We start from the raw sequence: 19,748 nt of genomic DNA on the forward strand, positions 1-19,748 counted from the left end.
AAAATTGCAATAGTATTTTGCAAGCATTTGGCAAGAAGGGTAAAATTGTTTCTGTTGAAGAGATAAAGGAAAATAATAGATGTGAGAGAAATAAGTCGTATGATTTGACTGTAGTCCCTGGGTAGAGAGTCTAGTTAGACACTGATGGTATGAAGCCAGATGGAATCACAATAGATACAGTGGAAGAGAAATGAGGAAAATGGGCTGAAAAATACCAATTGCGATGAATGCATCCTATCTCAAAGATAGCAGTCACTCCCTGAAAAAGTCTAAAATTGTACATGGAACTTGAGTTGCTATAGAAAAGTAATATGGGCCAGTGTTGTGGTGTAGTAGGCTAAGCCTTTGCCTATGGCGCCAGCATTCCATATGGGCACCAGTTCGAGTCCCAGCTGCCCCACTTCCTATCCAGCTCTCTGCTATGCCCTGGGAAAACAGCGGAAGATGTCCCAAGTGCTTAGAGTCCCTGCAGCCACTTGGGAAATCCGGAGGAAGCTCCTGGTTCCTGGCTTTGGATCTGCCCAGCTCCAGCTGTTGTGGGGAGTCAACCAGAGGATGGAAGACTTTTGTCTATGTCTCTCTCTCCACCTGTAACTGTACCTCTCAAAAAGTTATCCTACTAGAAAAGAACTGCAGAAAATTGAGGGAGAATGACTGAGAAAGATTTCAGAGGGCATGAGAAGAGGTGATGTTTAGAGAAATTAATAAGATTAATCACCTCATTCTGGTATCAGTAAATGATAAGAATTACAGAATTTAATTGCTGTTAAAAGGAAAAGCTGAACAATGAACTTACATAGCTATTGATTTTCCCAGGATTTACTTACTACAGTTAGGTTTTTTTTGTGTAACATATAGATTACTGTGTGTCCTCAGAGTCTTTAGTATTTCTATGTCTGAAAAGTAATCCTTGCTTTGAATACTCATTTCTGTATTTTTGTTTTTTTCTAGGACTTCATGTTTTTTGAGAAAGCTGGAGGCCAGGATCAAAAAGCAGGAGTGTGGTAGTGGATTAATGAAAATCTCCTCAGAAAATGTGAAATCTGTGTATTGACTGGGATGATCTACAAAGTTAACAGTTTTTTTTCTTTGTGACATGTGACTGAATTAAGCTGTGATGCCTATAGTTCCGTTATGTGATTTTTGCTTTTCAGATTATAGAGTTTATTTTCTGTATATCTGGCTTATAAATTTTTTATATATCTTAGAAACATTTGCTATGAATTTATGAGAAAGGACATTTTTACATATAAAATTGAAACCTTATGAAAAACTGCTTTAGGCTATTAAAATCTGATTTGTTTTCCATTTTTATAATAATTTAAAGCCTTATTAAAGTAATACTAGCAAAGAATTTTAAATTATTCCATTAAATATAGTTATAATTTTTTCACCTCACAAGTTAATATTATTTTGCAAATAGTATATATTCAAAAAGTTTAAAAAATAGCAGTTTCTATTGAAATAATACTCAATATCCATATTACCAAGGAAAAGTTAAATTTAGTTTTTGATCTTCAGGAAATTGCATTATATTTTACTTTTCCTATAAGCTAATCTATTATGTAAAAAAATGTTTATAGGGGCCAGTGTTGTGGCATTACAGGTTAAGTCTCCACCTGCGATGCTGGCATCCCATATGGGTGCAAGTTTGTGCTGCTCTGCTTCTGATCCAGCTCCAAGCTAATGTGCTTGGAGAAACAGCCAAGGATGACCCAAGTCCTTGGACCCCTGCACCCATGTGGGAGACCCAGATAAAGCTTCTGGCTCCTGGCTTTGGCCTGGCCCAGCTCTGGCTGTTGCAGCCATTAGGGGAGTCAACCAGTGGATGGAAGATCTCTCTCTCTCACTCTCAATCTCTGTAACTCTGAATTTCAAATAAATAAAGTTTATGTTGACAGGATAATAAATTGCCAATTTTACATTGTTTTCTGTGAACAAAGAAGCATATGATACTTTCCAAAAGACAGACAGAAACATTTGAAGAGTCACTCACTCTAATGTTGGCTATTTTGTAATTTCTGAACTTATAATTTTTACTGACAAATATTTAGCTTCTGTGTTCTATCATTCCCAAAACATAATAATTGTAATATTATTCAGATATTAATTAAATGAAACAAATATATTTCGTAACAGAGTGTAAGTTTCAAAAGTAATCTACCAGGTTATTTGTGATAATAATCAAATATCTGAAATAAAAACATATTGCTATATATTTGCATATTTCATTTTCATTTTTAAACAAATATAGTCATTCCAGGATGTACTTTGAACTCTCATTCAGTTAAATGAGGACACATTTTACTTTCCTTCTCATTCAAATCTCCTTAAAAAAAAAAAAGGCGGCGCCGTGGCTTAACAGGCTAATCCTCTGCCTTGTGGCGCTGGCACACCGGGTTCTAGTCCCGGTTGGGGCACCGGATTCTATCCTGGTTGCCCCTCTTCCAGGCTAGCTCTCTGCTATGGCCCAGGAAGGCAGTGGAGGATGGCCCACGTGCTTGGGCCCTGCACCCGCATGGGAGACCAGGAGAAGCACCTGGCTCCTAGCTTCGGATCAGCGAGATCCGCCGGCCGCAGCGGCCATTGGAGGGTGAACCAACAGCAAAAAGGAAGACCTTTCTGTCTCTCTCTCTCTCTCACTATCCACTCTGCCTGTCAAAAAAAAAAAAAAAAAAAAAAAAAAAAAGGCATATGATACCTTGTAGCAAAACTTGTACCAGTGTTGGAAACCAGGATGTCTTCCTTTGGAAACTTAAAGGAATGTTATAATCGGTTTTATAGGGAAGAATGACTAGAGGAGGTGAACAATCCACAGTTTGCCACATAAAAGGAAAAGGTGTGCTTAAGAAATCAGATCAGGGACAAGATTCCCTTCCATCTTAAGGAGAACTCCACTGACAGCCTCTCTCCTCATCCCAAGTGTTCATGGCAGTAAACCTCTACCAGTCACCATAGCTCCAAGTAGTAAATAGTGAGAGTATTGATATAGAAGATGAACTACAGCAAGTGTGGACTTTCCAACATCTAAATAATCTACCAGATGCCAGATTCCAACAGTAAGATGTAGTCATAGTACTCATCCAGCTTGTGTGGGTAATAGGCAGCATGGCAAATGAAGAGGAGGTGTCCCGGTGTCATCAGTTGTGCCAGTTAGAGAAGGGATGGGCTTTTCAAGTGTAAGGCGCTCAAGCTGTCTTAGGTAAGGGTTTGTTAAAACTGTCCCAAGTTATGGGATATGATTCCATGGACTAGCTCTTAAATTTAAGGTTTTATTTCTGTTTTTTGGAATGACCAAAGAGACACAGATTTTGTGTTTGTTAAAGTAATCTATTCTGTTCTCTTAACTTCTCTGTTAAGTTCTGATAGTTTAAAACAGCTGAATTTTTAATAAGAGTCATGGTTTGCTTAAATATTGCTTATTCTAAAACATTTGAGTAATCACCTTGTAACAGTGATCAAATCTGGTCTATATTATGTCATGCTGTTAAGGGATCCTATTTCTACAAGATATTTTAAACTTTCTTGGCATCCTTGACAGGCATTCTAAGAAAAAAAAATCAAAGTTCCAAATTATTTGGTCTTCGATATTTCTAGTTGGGACTTTGGAAATATCAAAAGCTGTGTGTCTCTCATCTTGTAGAGATACCAACTAATCAGGCTGTTTGGATTATATTGCAAGTACTGGCAAGATGAGATGTTATGCTATATTTTAAGGTATGATAATATATAATGCTATTGATACAAATGTCCAAAAGTTAAAAATCTAATGGTCTTGTGTTACCAGACATGATGGTTATTAAAAGAGAAAGACCTAGAGGCCTAAAAGGGATAAATATTTTGTAAAATCATACCATAGACTTCAGTTTAGATCATCAAAGATTAGAGATGGGACTTGAGTATCCCCTTGACTTGCATCCTCTAAAGGGTTTCCTCTGGTCTGCTTTAACAGAAACCAGGGGAAAGAGAAGGCTGGGAAGCAAAAGCAATATTAAAGATAGGTGGCAGGCCAATGAGTGGCTGCTCTACACAGCGATCTGCCATTAAGGAGATCCAACAGGCCAGTCCACTGCATTGGTTTATATGAAAAGCCAGGGCTTCAGCAGAAGTCAGCTTATGAAGAGTCCTGGAAACTCTGCTAGCCAAGAGTTGGTTCACTGGAAATGGAACTGCCCTGGAGTCAAAGGACATTCAGGTCGGAGCCACAGACATTGCTGGTTCTAAGCTGAAAAGCCTTTTGCTCTGCCCAGATTCCAAAATAACCACCACTGCTGAGGGGATGGCCAAGTAGGGTCAGCAACATTGCAGGCAGAACTGTAAATTTCCTGCAAGAGATGCCACCTGCCTTTGCCTGGCCAGCTCTCCTCCCAGCCCAGCTAGGTAATGGAAGTCAACAGGGTGCCTTCCCCAAGGAGGTTCATACCTCCCTTATGATGCACCTCATGTAAAGAGATAAATAGGGCTGGGCCTCATGACTGACAATGCCTTAAAACCCACCTGATCATTATCAAGCCCCTTCTGTCAGTTTTTATTTGCCTCTCCATCAGAAAACTTATTCATGGTTTAGACAGCACCTTTCTTAGGTCCTCTAATAATGATTCTGTCCTTTGTTCTAGACTCTGGCCCACTTGGGGTCTCATTCCTTTGTAACCATAACTTCTACTTTTACATCAATGGCTCTATTCCTGACCCATGTATATCGGTGGTTCACACACACACACACACACACACACACACCCCACTTAACATTGTATGATTGTCAAGAATTTCTCTACAGACAAACCCCTCTATGCACAAGAGATGAGCGACCTTTCTCTCAGTTTTGGTTGGGATCAGCTTTGCAGCCTCCCTCTCCTCAGTAGTGATCTCAGGAACAGTTTTGGGCCACAACGTTATCTCGACCAACTGACTCCAAAAACAACTCCAACAGTTACAAGAGGTCACTAGGTCCATTGAGACCCCAGCTGATGCCATCTGAGGTCTCCAAAGCCAAACCACCTCACTAGCAGTGATTACAGGAGGTGATAATGAAGTGAACCAAAGCCTTCACCAACCAGGTGGTCAACTAAATGCTACTAAAGAGATAGAATCAGCTTCCCACCCAGGACATCATGACTTTAGATATCGCTCCATGCCAACAGAGAGTAACTCGTCACCCCATATTAGCAGGAAGCAGCTCTAGAAGATAGATCATCATCCTTCCACCCCTCCTGGACTTTTGGGGCCAGTGTAATCCCATGCAACACTAGATTTATGAAAACAAAAGGGAGGAATATTAGTAAAGTGGTAAGGTCTTATCTGTGGTACCATCTTAGGCTCTGGCCCCATTGCCATTTTGTATAATAAGCTTCATTCTTAGCCTAGCCTGGCTTTGGTTTGGTGACCAAATGGCCCAAAAGCACAAGTGTCAGCTCCACCCCTACCCTAATGGGATTTGCTCCTCCCACTTCTTTACCTCTGCAAAGCTATATAAGACCTGCTCTCCCAGTACAAACTGCTGTTCTCTTGTGCACAGAAAGGCAGTCTGTCAGGTTTCCCCCACCTGACAATAAACCTTTTCCCTTAAAAAAATGGGCTACTATAATTTTAGAGAAATTAGAAGGAACTCAGTTGAGCAATACTGCCATCATTTGAGCAAAATATGATCTAAAATGCTTGAGCACAATGAATTCCTGGGAAAGGGCAGAAGTGTACATAGTTTCCCTCCATATCCTGCCCAACACCTGCCTTGAGCCTCCTCCCCATGCATTGATGCCTATTCCCCTGAGAATATTCCTGCACATGGCCCTATTTGTTTCAAGCTGTGTCTCTACATGTCTCTTTCAAGCTCTGGTCATGCAGTACACAGTAGACCAAGATAAAAAGTAAAAAGGATTACATGTTGATAGTCATCAAGGAATTTCAAAAGACAGGGAAGTAGTTCAATCCAATGCAGAAAATTGGGGCTCAATTGGTTTTCAGTATTGTGACTTTGATTGACATGTGAAATTCATCATGAACTTTAAGATGAATAGTCCTCTTAGGAGAAAGAGGAAATCTTCACATAAGATGGCCAACTAAGAGATGAATTATATCTCACAGAAGGATGGATAGCCACCTGGGCACAGTGGTATTGACTTTCCTTTGTTAGCTTTATGGCTTCAAAATGTGGCAACCCTTCGGAGAGGGGGAGCAAAAAAGTCTAGGTACAGGGGTGGGGAACATCTGGCCCACAGGCCATGTAAGGCCATAAAATCAGTTGGTCTGGCCCTACCAAGGCAACCAACCACAGGCTAATTTTTAACTTTATAATTTTGTATGGTCAAAAAGACCCTGTTAGAAAAAGTATCCCCCACCCTCAGAGCATGAGATCAGATGAAATATAACTGAAAAACACAGAGTCTGAACACAAGACAGTGGGTTTATGACCAGAGATAGCCATGGGATTATAGCCAACAAAGCCTATTGTCCACAGACCTCAGCAATTGTCTGTCCTCACATCAAACATTCATGTTAAGCCTCAATTTACTTCTAATGTTTGTATGCTAGAAAATAACTTATTCATGCTGAAAGATAGCTTAAATTTTCTCCAAACTGGAAACTGACTACATTTGGAAAATTGATATTTGATAAGTCTGCTTGCCTACTGAGGACAATTTCTTTCTGCCTGTTTATTCTTTTTTCATGTCATTATATTTAGATTCTTGTGTCTGGCAGTGATAGGGAATAAGTCTTGCTATATTTCTTCCTGAAATAGAAGATGCTTTTGAGAATAAGTTGCCAAGACACATTTCAACTTTAATCTAGCACTACAAATAGGCTTTAACCATCTAGAAATTGACCCAGTGAAACTCCCTGTTCCATAAACTATGCAGAGTAAATGCAATCTTAATGTACTATGTAATTCCTATCTCCATCCATTCTTGCTTATATAACACAATATGTTATATTGGGTAAATTATAAAAATAGAAATTTATTTATTACAATTCTAAATAGTTGGGAAGTCCAAGATCAAGATGCTGGCAGGTTTGGTGTTTGGTGAGAGCCCAGTCTCTGTTACAATAGTGGCACCTTACTGTTGGTTCTTCAAATATTGGAAGGGACAGAGTGCAAAATGGGTCTATTAGCTTCCTTGAGTCCTTTTTTAAGGCTAGTAATCCCATTCATGATGGTTAAGTCTTCACGTCTTAATTACTTCCTAGAGGGCCCACTCTGTACTATCACATTGGATCTAAGTTCCAACATATGAATTTTGGAAATACGCACATACTCAAATTACAGCATTCTTTCCTTCGTCTCCCAAAATTCATGTCCCTCTCATATATATTTATTCTATCTATATAGCCCTAAAAATCTTAATTTATTCTAGCACTAAATGCCATTACAACTAAACATTATCTAAATCAGTTATGGACGATTCATCCTGTATGTATGATTCATCCTGAAGCAATTCCCCTCCAGTGTAGGTCTATGCAAAGAAGTTATGTGCTTCCAAAGTACAATCACAGGAAAAGCACAAGTAAACATTTCTACTGTAAAATGGAGAAATAAGAAAGAGGAAACTGATAGTAGCTCCCAAGTAATTACAAAACACAGGCAAGCACAATTATATCTTGAGACTTGAGAATGATGATCCTTGCCTCCATATCCTGCCTTTTCAATGTTGTGCCCTACGTCACTGGACATAGAACACAGTGTAGCTCTCAGAGCTTGGAATCTTAGGCCTGTGACTCTTCACGGGGAATTTGTACACTGGTGACTCTATATATTGGAGGTTTTGAAGGTAGCTCTACTCTCATGGCTCCCATAGACTTTGCTCTTGTATTGGCTCTCTGTGGTGGTTCCAAACCCATGGTTCCATTTGACAATGCCTTGGTGGAACCTCTTTCTGGTGGCTCTGCCTCTGTCCTGTTCTTTGCCTGGTCCTCAAAACTCTCCAATAAATCCTTTGAAATCTAGCTAAAAGTAGTTATAACTACACAACCACATTGCACATCTGCAGAGTCAGCACCATATAGATGTGGCCAAGGTTACAGTGTACACACTTGAGCAACAGCTGGGGCAGCTAAGGGGTCCTGCACCACTTTTGGGGAACAGAGATTTGAAGCAGTCCTGGACAGAGAGCCCAAGTTCCACAGGCACCCTGGGCCTCCCCCCTCAGAAACAATCTGCCCCAAGGACCTGGAACTCTGGGTAGATCTTCAAAGTGTTTTGATGAATAGCCCCAGACTTCTTCATATCCACATCAATCTATTTATTCAGCATTCTGTTGTTCATACCTTGTGATTCTTTCTAGTACAATGTTTTTTAGTTATTTATAGGTTGAGAAGCTTCCAACATTTTAACATTGCCTCTCATGATTCATTTTTAAGGGGCAGGTGTTACATGGTAGTTAAGAAGCCCATTTCCCATATCAGAGTTCCTGAGTTCATTTCCTGGCTCTGGATCAAGCTCCCGACTCCAGCTTCCTGCCAATGCAGGCCCTGGGAGGCAGAAATAATGGCTCAAGTAATTGGTTTCCTATCCCCTGCGTTTGGTTCCCAGCCCAACCCTGGCCATCATGGGCATTTGGATAATGAAACAATGGATGGGAGTTCTCCCTCTCCATCTTTCTGCCTCTCAGATTAATTTTTGAATTCCATCCTCAGTTTGTTTCTCTAGATTCTCTAGCAGTTTGTTTCTCTAGATTTCTCTAGCAGTGAGTGAGAAGAAACCAGGTCACACCTGTAACACTTCCACACTACTAAGTTCTGCCTTCCACAAAGTATTAGGTTACAGACACAATTCAGCCAATTCTTTACCACTTTGTAACAAGAAGGGTGTATTAATGTGTTTTTATTACTATAATGATATACCTGAGGTTGGATGATTTATAAGAAAAGAGATTTATTTAACTATTAATTTTGAAGTTGAAAGTCCAGACAGCATGGTGCTGGTTGTGGCAAGGGCCCACCTGGCCATGTTACTTCATGATGATTGCCTCACATGGCAGGAACAAGAGATAAAGGGAAAAACACACATGGGCAGACAGGTTACAAAGGAGGCTGGTAGTGGTCAGCTTTATGCATTCATAGCAATGTTCTCACAAGAACTAACAAGGGGCCCAAGAGAAATCTTTGTATTCCTTCTGATGGCATCTCTCCTGGTAACCTAAGGATTTCTACTAGGCCTATCTCTACTAGGCCTATCTCTTAAAAGTTTCACCACCCCTCAACATTGCCACACTGGGAATGAAGCTCCCAACACATGAACCCTTGGGGAACACACTCAAACCACATTCATATAATAGCAGATGGCCTTTCCTCTAGTTTCTAATACTTCTCATTTCTATATGAGAATTCACAGAATTGCCTCCAAGCTTTCGTATTTATGTCAACATTCTAATCATGACCACTTAAATGATCTCTAAATACAGACTTTTCTGACTACTCTCTTCCTTTCTGAGCTCTCACCCTCACCAAGAAATATCACTCATAATCCAGCCTGTATATTCCATTTCCAAAGCTGCTGCAGTATTTTTGGACATTTGTTACAGATACACATAGTTCTTAATAACAATGTCTATCTTGGCTTTATTTGTTCAGCTACATCCAAATATCACATAGTGAGTCATTTTTAATAGTATAATATTTTTTTGCTCACAGTTGCGGAGGCTGGAAATCTAGGCTGAAGGGGCCAGCAGGTTTGGAGTTTGGTGAGGGCCTGGTATATGCTTCCAAGCTGGGGCTTTGTGGTACATCCTGATATGTCAGAAGTGGAAAAGGCAACAGGACAAATGCTGTGTGCTCATATTGTAGCATGCATGGTGTAGGGGGTTGTCAATACCCTCCTCAAGTTCCCTTGAGCACTTTTATAAGGGTAAAAAATCCATTCTGCTAATCCCATGGTACTAATTCCATTTATGAAAGCTTATTGATCTCCTCTTAGTAATATCACCCTAGGTCTTCAATTTCAGCATAAGAATTTAGAAAGACACATGTGTTTAGACCGTAACACTGCTAAGCACATTTCTGTTAAATCATACTGTCAGAATTCTCTCTGTTATTGTTATTCACAAACAAAAGAGGATTTGCATGCAACAGTTTTGCATTGTTCTGCCTTTTAAATCTATGTGTTATTTGTGAAGATGACTTTCAAATATCTATAATGTGACACTGGAATTGAAGAGAGAACAAATGCAAAAATGTAAAATTGATTGATTTAAGAGCTCTGCAGCTGATTGGCAGTAACTTAGCTAATATTTACAGAGCTATTACATCAGGCCAATGGCTAAACTAGGTACATTAATCACAACAAATAATGAACAGAATTTTTCACAAAATACTTAAGGCCAATTATACACATACAGAGTTTTATGATAGGGTTCAAGATAGTACAGAAGGAAAGGAGTAGGGACACTTAACTTTTTTTTTTTTTTTTAATTTTTGACAGGCAGAGTGGACAGAGAGAGAGAGACAGAGAGAAAGGTCTTCCTTTTTGCCGTTGGTTCACCCTCCAATGGCCGCCGCGGTTGGCGCGCTGCGGCCGGCGCACCGCGCTGATCCGATGGCAGGAGCCAGGTGTTTATCCTGGTCTCCCATGGGGTGCAGAGCCCAAACACTTGGGCCATCCTCCACTGCACTCCCTGGCCACAGCAGAGAGCTGGCCTGGAAGAGGGGCAACCGGGACATGATCGGTGCCCCGACCGGGACTAGAACCTGGTGTGCCGGCGCCGCTAGGCGGAGGATTAGCCTAGTGAGCCGCGACAGAGAGAGGGAGAGACAGAGATGGAGGTCTTCCATCCTCTGGTTTACTCCCCAAATGGCCGTACCAGCTGGAGCTGGGCCAATCCGAAACCAATAGCCAGGGTTTTCTTCCAGGTTTCCCACATGGGTGCCACAGCCTAAGAACTTGGGCCATCCTCTGCTGCTTTCACAGGCTGTTGGGAGGGAGCTTGATCAGAAGTGGGGCAACGAGGACTTGAACTGATGCTCATCTGGAATGCCAGAGCCACCGTCAGAGGCTTAAGCTACCATGCCACAGCACTGGCCCCCTACTTAACTCTGTTTTAAGGATCAGACAATGTTTCTTAAGGTATGTGCCCTTTTTTTAAAAATTTATTTATTTGAAAGGCAGAATGATAAATGCAGTTAAGAATGATACGAGCTAGAGATAGAGATAGAGATGGAGATAGATACAGATACATATACAGATAGAGAGATCTTCTATCTGCTGATTCACTTCCTAAAATACCCATAACAACCCAGAGCACAGAATTCCATTTGGGTCTCCCATATGGTGGGCACAGACCTATATACCTGAACCATCACTTGCTGCCTCCCAGAGTGAGCATTAGCAAGAGTGGTCAGGAAACAGAGGCAGGGTTAAACCCCAGGAATTCTTATATGTGATGCAAGCATCCTAAGCAGTGATGCAACTGTTCTGCCATAATGCCTGCCCCAAGGCAAATGACTTTTGAACCAAGACAGGAAATGTTGTGAGCAAAAAGGAAGTAGACAAAATTGTTTTAGGCAGTGGAAAGAACATAGGCAGAAGTCACAGCAGTACTCAGTAACATGGCTCAACCATTGGCCTTCTATAGCTGTTTTTACTGTAGGGAAAGGACAAGGAGCTAGAGGAACAAGGGAAGGAGGCCCAGATCTTGCAGGGCTTTGTCAGCCGCATTAAGAAGCTCAGTGTGTATGCTGTGGGCAGTAACAGGGTTTTAAGAAGAGGTGTAAAACTAGAAATTTTAAGGAGGGGAATGGAATACAGTCTCCTGGAGTGGCCAAGCCTCTCCCATGTCAGGACAGAAGCTCTGCTATGTGAAATAAAGATATTTCTGTTCTCTGAGGATCAGAATTTACACCATAACTCCTATTAACACTTTTTTTTTTTACAAAATGGCATATATGCATTGCCAATATTTTCTGCCATGACATAACTTTTATTTTAGCTGATTTGTGATGTTCTTTTGTGCAAAAATTTTAAATGTCACATTTACCAATTCTTTTTTTCACCATAATTTGTATTTTTTACTTGCATGCTTTTGTTTTACAGGTTTGTTTCTCATAGGCGGACCATTTGTCCTCTTGGAAATGACTTTTTATATTATGGGAGTATATACACATATATGTATATATATACTTTCATATATATAATTTCATTATATAAAGCTAATTGCCTCAGCAAAAATGGAGTTCCTTTTTTTCCCACTGATTTGCAATTATGTCTCTTTCCAGTCTCCATTCTAAATAGATTAGTGGGTGTGTTTCTAGGCCTCCTGTCCTGTTGATTCATAGGTCTGTAGATAAGTGCTCAGTATTTTTATAGAAGCAATTTCACTCAAGTATTCTTGACAAATATTTCCCTTGAATATTAATTGTTTTACTGATTGATTTTTCCCTTTATTTGAGTGTCTTTTATCTACATCTTTTATCTATATGGACCATAGAACAGTTAAAGGGAAACACCAAGATATAGAGGTCACTTAGCATCCTGCTAAAGTGGATTAGCTGGACTTTATCATGTATCTGGTTAGTGTCAGTCTGGTTTTGTAAATAAGAAACTTACTTTATGGTAAGAAAGAAACATGGGAATGAAAATAAAGCTAGAAATGCATCCAGTTTTGTAAGTAAAATTGATAAAATAATCTAACATTTTTAACTCTATGTAAAATAACTTAGAATATATAATTTGAATTTTAAACCAATGCCCATTAAAGATTTATTTATTTGAGACAGAAAATGCTCCCATTTGCTAGTTCACTCTCCAAATACCCACAATGACTGAGGCTGGGCCACACTGACACCTAAGAACTTGATCCACTCTCCCACATGGGTAACAGGGGTCCAACTACTTGAGCCATCACCTGCTGCCCCCCAGGTTACACATTAGCAAGAAGTTGGAATTGAGAGTAGAGCCAATACTTGATATGTGATACAGGATACTGGTGTCCCAACTGGTCTATCAACTGTTAGGTCAAATGCCTGGCATTTTTCTTTCATTTAAATTTGTATTTTGGGGAGTTGGCACTGCAGTTTGGTGGTTTAAGCCTCCAAACTCAGCGTCCCATATGGGCTCCGGTTCGAGTCCCTGCTGCTCCTCTTCTGATCCAGCTCTTTTTTATGGACTGGGAAATCAGTAGAAGGTGACCCAAGTGCTTAGGCCCCTGCACCCGTGTAGGAGACTCAGAAGAAGCTACTGGCTTCTGGCATCAGATAGGCTCAGCTCTGGCAGTTGTGGCCATTTGGGGAGTGAATCAGCACATGCAAGACCTCTCTCTCTCTGTTTCTCCCTTTCTCTGTAACTCTACCCTTTGGGTAAATAAATAAAGTCTTTTAAAAAATTAGTTTTTTGTTTATGTTTTTATAATTTTTATTTATTTACTTTTATCAATTTGAAAGGCATAATGACAGGAGAGAGAGAGACACACACAGAGAGAAAAAACTCATTCATCAGCTGGTTCATTCCCCAAATGTCTACAACAACCAGGCCTAGGCCAGGCTGAAGCCAGGAGCCCCAAACTACATCTGAGTCTCCATGTGGCAGGGGCTCAAACACTTGCACCTTTATCTTTTGCTCCTCAGGGTGTGCATTAACAGGAAGCTGGAATTAGGAACAGCAGAGGGAGTCAAATCTAGGTGCTCCAATTTGGAATGTGTGTATCCCAATCAGCAACCTAACTGCTATAAACATCTACCCCTATTAAAGATTTTTAAGAGGAAAAGAATAATATAAAGTGGAAATCTTGAGTGTGCTGTTGAATATTTTGTAAGCCTAACAAATGACTACTTTATCTGATTTATAAAATAATTTTGAGTTCATAGACATAGTATATGTAAGTGGAACTTAAATAACTATTATTTGATAGATACTTTTTTTTAAAGATTTTATTTATTTATTTGACAGGCAGAGTTACAGAAGGTGAGAGAGAGAGAGAGAGACAGAGAGAGACAGAGAGAGACAGAGAGAAAGGTCTTCCTTCCTTTAGTTCACTCCCCAAATGGCCGCAACGGCCAGAGCTGCGCTGATCCGAAGCCAGGGGCCAGGTGCTTCTTCCTGGTCTCCCACGCGGGTGCAGGGACGCAAGCACCTGGGCCATCCTCTACTGCTATCCTAGGCCATAGCAGAGAGCTGGACTGGAAGAGAAGCAACCAAGACTAGAACTAGTGCCCATATGGGATGCTGGCGCCGCAGGTGGAGGATTAACCCAGTATGCCACGGCACTATCCCCTGATAGATACTTTTGATGCAAATGGGAGAGCCACTGAAGTGTTAAAGTATAAGTTATCAGTTTTATATACAAGTAAATTAAACAAAATTTAATTAAGCCACACTAATAGTAAGTACATTATCAAAGCAAATGTAGCCAGAGAGAAAAGTCAGACCAAGAATGCTTGCATTCTTGAGCCCACAATAATGCAGGAAGGTAAGAATATTGTGGAAATCTGGTCAAGTTGAGAGAATAAAGAAGGAATCTGAGGTGTGTAAAGCATCTTCACCTGCATGCACACGGATTCTAAATACCTCGGGCCTCTTATTTCACCTGTCGACACAAGTCAGAAGCAGTGTAGCTAATAATTCTTTCCTCTTCCACTGTATATGGAACCTAGGCCAGGGAGGGTTACCTCCTGGTGACAGGTGTACAACAGCTTGCAGCCAGAGCAGTCACAGCTGCCTCAAATTAAACAACTCCCCCTATCCTCTCTGTTTACCAGTCATTTCAGGCCACCTGTGGATTGGGTGGATGGAGACAGGGAATCTCAATTAAGGTATATTATTAGAACAGTGCAGAAGAGAAAAAAAAAAAAAACCTTGCATAAAATTTGCATCAGATACATTCAATGGCCCACTTTCCAACCTATTAATAAAAGCAGAAAATATATACCCTAAGGACTTGAATTCTCAAGCAACTCTTGCTGATTCCTGTTTGTTTTATTGTTCTCTCATGCCAGATCACACTCTAGCTTCTAGGAAGAGTGTACCAAGTTCCCACAGAGAAATTTCTCATGGGAGAAGGAGCCAGACATGGTCAAAGTAACTCCTGTACCTATGGGAGAATAAAGCAAAAATGTCCCATCTGTACTCTTGTAAGCCTTTGAGAGCTTTGGTTTAAGATTCAGATTTACCTTCAAACTGAACCTGTTCACCAGGGCTCATGACCCGATTTTCTGCTAGATCCAGGTACATAATATAAATGTGTAGTGCTGCAGGTGTCTGAGACATCTGGAATGAGGCAGGTCGGCTGACAGCCCTGCCCATCCCAGTGTCTCTCAAATTACAGCAAATAACCAAACTACTTTGCTGGCAATCACCCCCTTACAAGCTGGCCTGTTTGACTTTCTTTCTTTCTTTTTTTTTTTTTTTTTTGACAGGCAGAGTGGATAGTGAGAGAGAGAGAGACAGAGAGAAAGGTCTTCCTTTTTGCCGTTGGTTCACCCTACAATGGCCGCTGCGGCCGGCGCAATGCACTGATCCAAAGCCAGTAGCCAGGTGCTTCTCCTGGACTGATTGACTTTCAGATCTGTATTTGTACCCTTCTACCCACAGTGTTTGCATAGCCAGGAAGTACAGTTCATGGGCAAATGGTCCACGACTAAAATTTAAGTTTTTAAGGCTATTTTGTATATGCATCAGTGTTTCCCCATGACTAAGAGTGGGAACCATGGTGGGGTCAGTGCTGTGGCATAGCAGGCAGTCTACATAGGCACCAGTTTGTGTCCCATCTGCTTCTTTTCTGATCCAGCTCTCTGCAGTGGAAGATGGCCCACGTGCTTGGGTCCCTGCACCCACATGGGAAACCCAAAAGAGGCCCCTGGCTCCTGGCTTCTATCTGGCCCAGACCTGGCTGTTCTGGCCATTTGGGAAGTGAACCAGTGGATAGAATCTCTCTTTCTTTCTTTCTTTTTGTGTGTGTGTGTGTGTGCCTCCCATTCTGTAACTCTACCTTTCAAATAAATAACTCTTTAAAACATAAAAATAATAAAAGCTCTAAAATAAAAGCTTTAAGTCACTTAAAGATAATTTATTTTAGATTAACTGTAGATTTCTTGGCTAAACTGTTATAGGCCAGGAGGAAATGAGATGGAATATTCAAAGTGCTGAAAGAAAAAACAAATTTCCAGACAAAAATATTCTAACCAACAAAGCTATACCCTATAAATGAAGACATGAGTCTCCATGTCAAGAAAACTTCAGACTAGCTCCACAAGAAATGCTTAAGGGATTTTTATATTAGAGAAGGATGGGTAGGCATTGTGGTGAAGGGGTTAAGCCTCCATTTGTGGTGCCAGTATCCTATTTCGGAGTTTGTTTTGAGTCCTGACTGCTCCACTCTAGACCCAGCTTCCTACTAAAGCCCCTGAGAAGGAATCAGGAGAGGGCCCAGTACTTCGACCTCTGACATCCATGTGGGAGACTGATATGGAGTTCCTGGCTCCTGGCTTTTGGCCTGGCCCGGACCTGGCTATTGTGGCCATTTTGGGAGTGAACCAATAGATGGAAGATCTCTGTCTCCTCTTTCCTCTCCCTCTCTCCCTCCCTCTTCTCTCTCTCTCTCTCTCTCTGCCTTGCAAATGAATAAGTAATCAAATCTTATGAAACAGTAGAAGGATGATAACTACCCTCATAAAAAACATGTGAAAATAAAAAACCCAATAGCAGATGAGATGTTAGTTTGTTGATGTTTAATTTTTATTTTTATTTTGCCAGAGCTTTACATTGGAATACAGGAGTAAGGACTGGACATAAAGGATGAAATCCAGGAAGACTTCCCGCCATGGATAAGCGGTGATTACATATAAGTGTGCCAGACAAGGACATATGGGCTAACTAGTTGTTTTGAGAAAAATATCACATTTATGAAGTAATTTTTTTAATTATCAAAATGGCAACTTAAGTTGAGAATGTGACAGCAATGTTAAATGTCTCACACCTTTGTGTACATGATTGTTTATTGAATGACTTTAATTTGATAGTATATAATAGTGATATGCATGTACACTTATACATAATTATATAAAATTTTGTCCTTATGTTCAAACCTTGTCCCCTGCCCCATAAACATAAAGCACTTTTATCCTAGACAAAAGGATTGCTTTCAAATTTGGTCTCCAGGTCCACAGTATCAATATTGTATTATAGCATGTTAGAATGCAGAGATCTCCTGATTCAGAAATTTTTTGGATAGGCCAAGAAATGTCTATCCAAAAATTGGGTAATTCTGATATATGCTAAATTATGACAATGCCCACTGTGCCAAAGCATCTTTAGCTGATGAGTTAGGTGTACAGAATATACCTGAACTAAAATTGTACTAGAAATTATAATTTTAAGTATTTAAAATGGGCAAAGTGACTAAATAATTTTGGAAAAGATGAACTACAAAGCATGATAGAGTCAGATATCAGGTAAATAACACTTTCTCTCCCTAAAGGGAAAGCCAATAACATAGTAATAGGTAACATCCTGGTGGAGCTTACATCCCATATGCCAGCAGAGTTGTAAGAAATTTTCATGTAATAACTCATTTAGTCCTTCGAGCAACCCAATGAACTATATGGAATCTAGACGTGTGGCCACAGGTAGATAAATTGATCCTCTGTTAATTACCTAATTTAAAGATGAGGACACTGAGGCACAGCAACTTTAAAGAACTTGCCTAAAAGAAGGAGCTGGTTAGAAGAAACAAGCACAGAGCTATAACAAGGCAGAGCTGCATTATTAACTCTAATAGCTCCCACTCTTTTTTCAAAAATAATATTTAATTATTTATTCGAGAGGTAGAGTTACAGAGAGAGAGAAAGAGGGAGAGACAGAGAGAAAGGTTTTCCATCCACTGGTTCACTCCCCAGATGCTCACAATGACCGGAGCTGTGTTGATCTGAAGCCAGGAGCCAGGAGTTTCTTTCAGATCTTCTATGTGAGTGCAAGAGCCCTTCTGCTGCTGCTTTCCCAGGTGCAATACCAGGGAGCTGGATCAGAAGTGGAGCAGTCAGGACCTCAACAGTTGCCCATGTGGGATGCTGGTGTCACAGGCAGCAACTCTATCCACTACTCAAGGTTGCGGGTCCCACTCTCGGTGTTTTTAGAATTCTCTCTTTATCATACTTTTTTTTTTTTTTAACTTATTTGACAGGTAGAGTTAGACAGTGAGAGAGAGAGACAGAGAGAAAGGTCTTCCCTCTGTTGGTTCACCTCCCTCCCCCAGATGGCCGCTACGGTCGTTTTGACAGTTTGGCTATGACAAAATAACACTTTGACAATAGGGACTCCATTTTAGAGCACCCAAGACTTGAGAAAACACCCCTATCATGAGGCTCTGGTCTGAAACTATGATCTAAAACTCAGACAATAACAGTCCACTGCATCCTACTTGGCAGAGCATAAAAACTCCCTAGCATAATCATTCAAGCTTAAAAACTGGATTAATGATAAGATTGTAATTTGTCTATGTCCTATATATGATTTAGGCTGACACTTAGATTAATGTCAAGATTATAATTGGAATTGTTAAGATTGAAATTTGTGTTGTTAAGATTGCAATTGATATTAGTTTCACATATGCTTTAGGTTAAGACTGTAATTGGTACTGTCAAGATTATAATTGATATTAGTTCTGAGGCAGGCGCCGTGTCTCACTAGGCTAATCCTCCACCTGCGGCGCCAGCACTCCGGGTTCTAGTCCCTGTTGGGGTGCTGGTTCTGTCCCGGTTGCTCCTCTTCCAGTCCAGCTCTCTGCTGTGGCTCGGGAAGGCAGTGGAGGATGGTCCAAGTGCTTGGGCTCTGCACCCGCATAGGAAACCAGGAAGAAGCACCTGGCTCCTGGCTTCGGATCAGCTCAGCGCTCTGGCTGTGGCGGCCATTTGGGGGATGAACCAATGGAAAGAAGACCTTTCTCTCTGTTTCTCTCTCTCTCACTGTCTAACTCTGCCTATCAAAAAAAAAAAATAATAATAATAGTTTTGCATAGGCCTTAGGTCACCTTGATCCTAGTAACCATATTTTCCCCCAATCCTAGCAACCATGTATTCCCCTCCCCTCCTTGTGGTTTTTGCCTTTATAAGCCTGTTGCTTTGAGCTTTGTGGTTGAGAGTTATTTAGGGCATGAGCCCACTGGTCACAGCCAGCAATAAAGGACCGTCAAAATTTATCAATGTATGGTGCTCCTCTATTTACACTTGCTCAGGTACGACAATAACATGCTTGAGAAAGACTTGTTTTTTATTTATTTTATTTATTAGGGAAAGAGAAAGAGAAAAACTTCCACTTGCAGCTTTACTTTCCAAATGGCCAGAACATCCAAGTCTGGCCAATCTGAAGACAGGAGCCACGCACCCAATCCAGATCTCTCCAGGTGGGACTCAACCTCTAGAGCCATAATATGCTGCCTCCCCAGGTGCATATTAGTAGGAAGCTGGAATTAGGGGTGGAGTTGGGACTCAAACCTAGGCACACCTATATGAGAAGCAACTGTTCCAAGTAGAGACTTAACAACTAGGCCAAACACCTATCCTAGGGAGGATCTTTTTTGTCAAACTTATTAGAGGTCTTAAGATATGGCAGGTTTTCAGTAATTATTTCATTGACTGTTTCTATGGTTTTTCCATTCTCATCTCCTTCTGGAACACTTACATGAATGTTCTCATTTTATTAGGTCTTGAAGGCATCGTTCTGTTTAATTTCTTTTTATTTTTAAATTTGTTTATGTTGGGGCTGGCGCTGTGGCTCAGTAGGTTAATCCTCCGCCTTCGGCGCCAGCATCCCATATGGATGCCAGTTCTAGTCC

At 40.7% G+C, this 19,748-nt stretch overlaps 3 protein-coding genes across 9 annotated transcripts in view; all 3 read left to right on the forward strand.

Annotated features, from left to right (window-relative positions):
* The window catches only part of LOC133775228 (phospholipid scramblase 1-like), a 28,510-nt gene extending 26,294 nt beyond the window's left edge, over positions 1–2,216 (forward strand). For all 7 annotated transcript variants that reach the window (XM_062213421.1, XM_062213445.1, XM_062213412.1 and 4 more), the window contains one exon: positions 952–2,216. In XM_062213421.1, the coding sequence (XP_062069405.1) occupies positions 952–1,008 (57 nt within the window). In that variant the 3' untranslated portion in view covers positions 1,009–2,216. The remainder of the gene's footprint in view (positions 1–951) is intronic.
* Positions 1–19,748, forward strand: part of LOC133775298 (uncharacterized) — a 993,905-nt gene that overhangs the window by 72,678 nt on the left and 901,479 nt on the right. The window lies entirely within an intron of this gene.
* LOC133749500 (phospholipid scramblase 2-like) overlaps positions 19,241–19,748 on the forward strand; it is a 74,562-nt gene continuing 74,054 nt past the window's right edge. The window contains exon 1 of the mRNA XM_062178674.1: positions 19,241–19,316. The gene's annotated coding sequence lies outside the window, so the exon portion shown is untranslated. The remainder of the gene's footprint in view (positions 19,317–19,748) is intronic.

This window comes from Lepus europaeus, chromosome 2, assembly GCF_033115175.1.
Source record: "Lepus europaeus isolate LE1 chromosome 2, mLepTim1.pri, whole genome shotgun sequence".
In the NCBI taxonomy this organism is placed as follows: domain Eukaryota; kingdom Metazoa; phylum Chordata; class Mammalia; order Lagomorpha; family Leporidae; genus Lepus; species Lepus europaeus.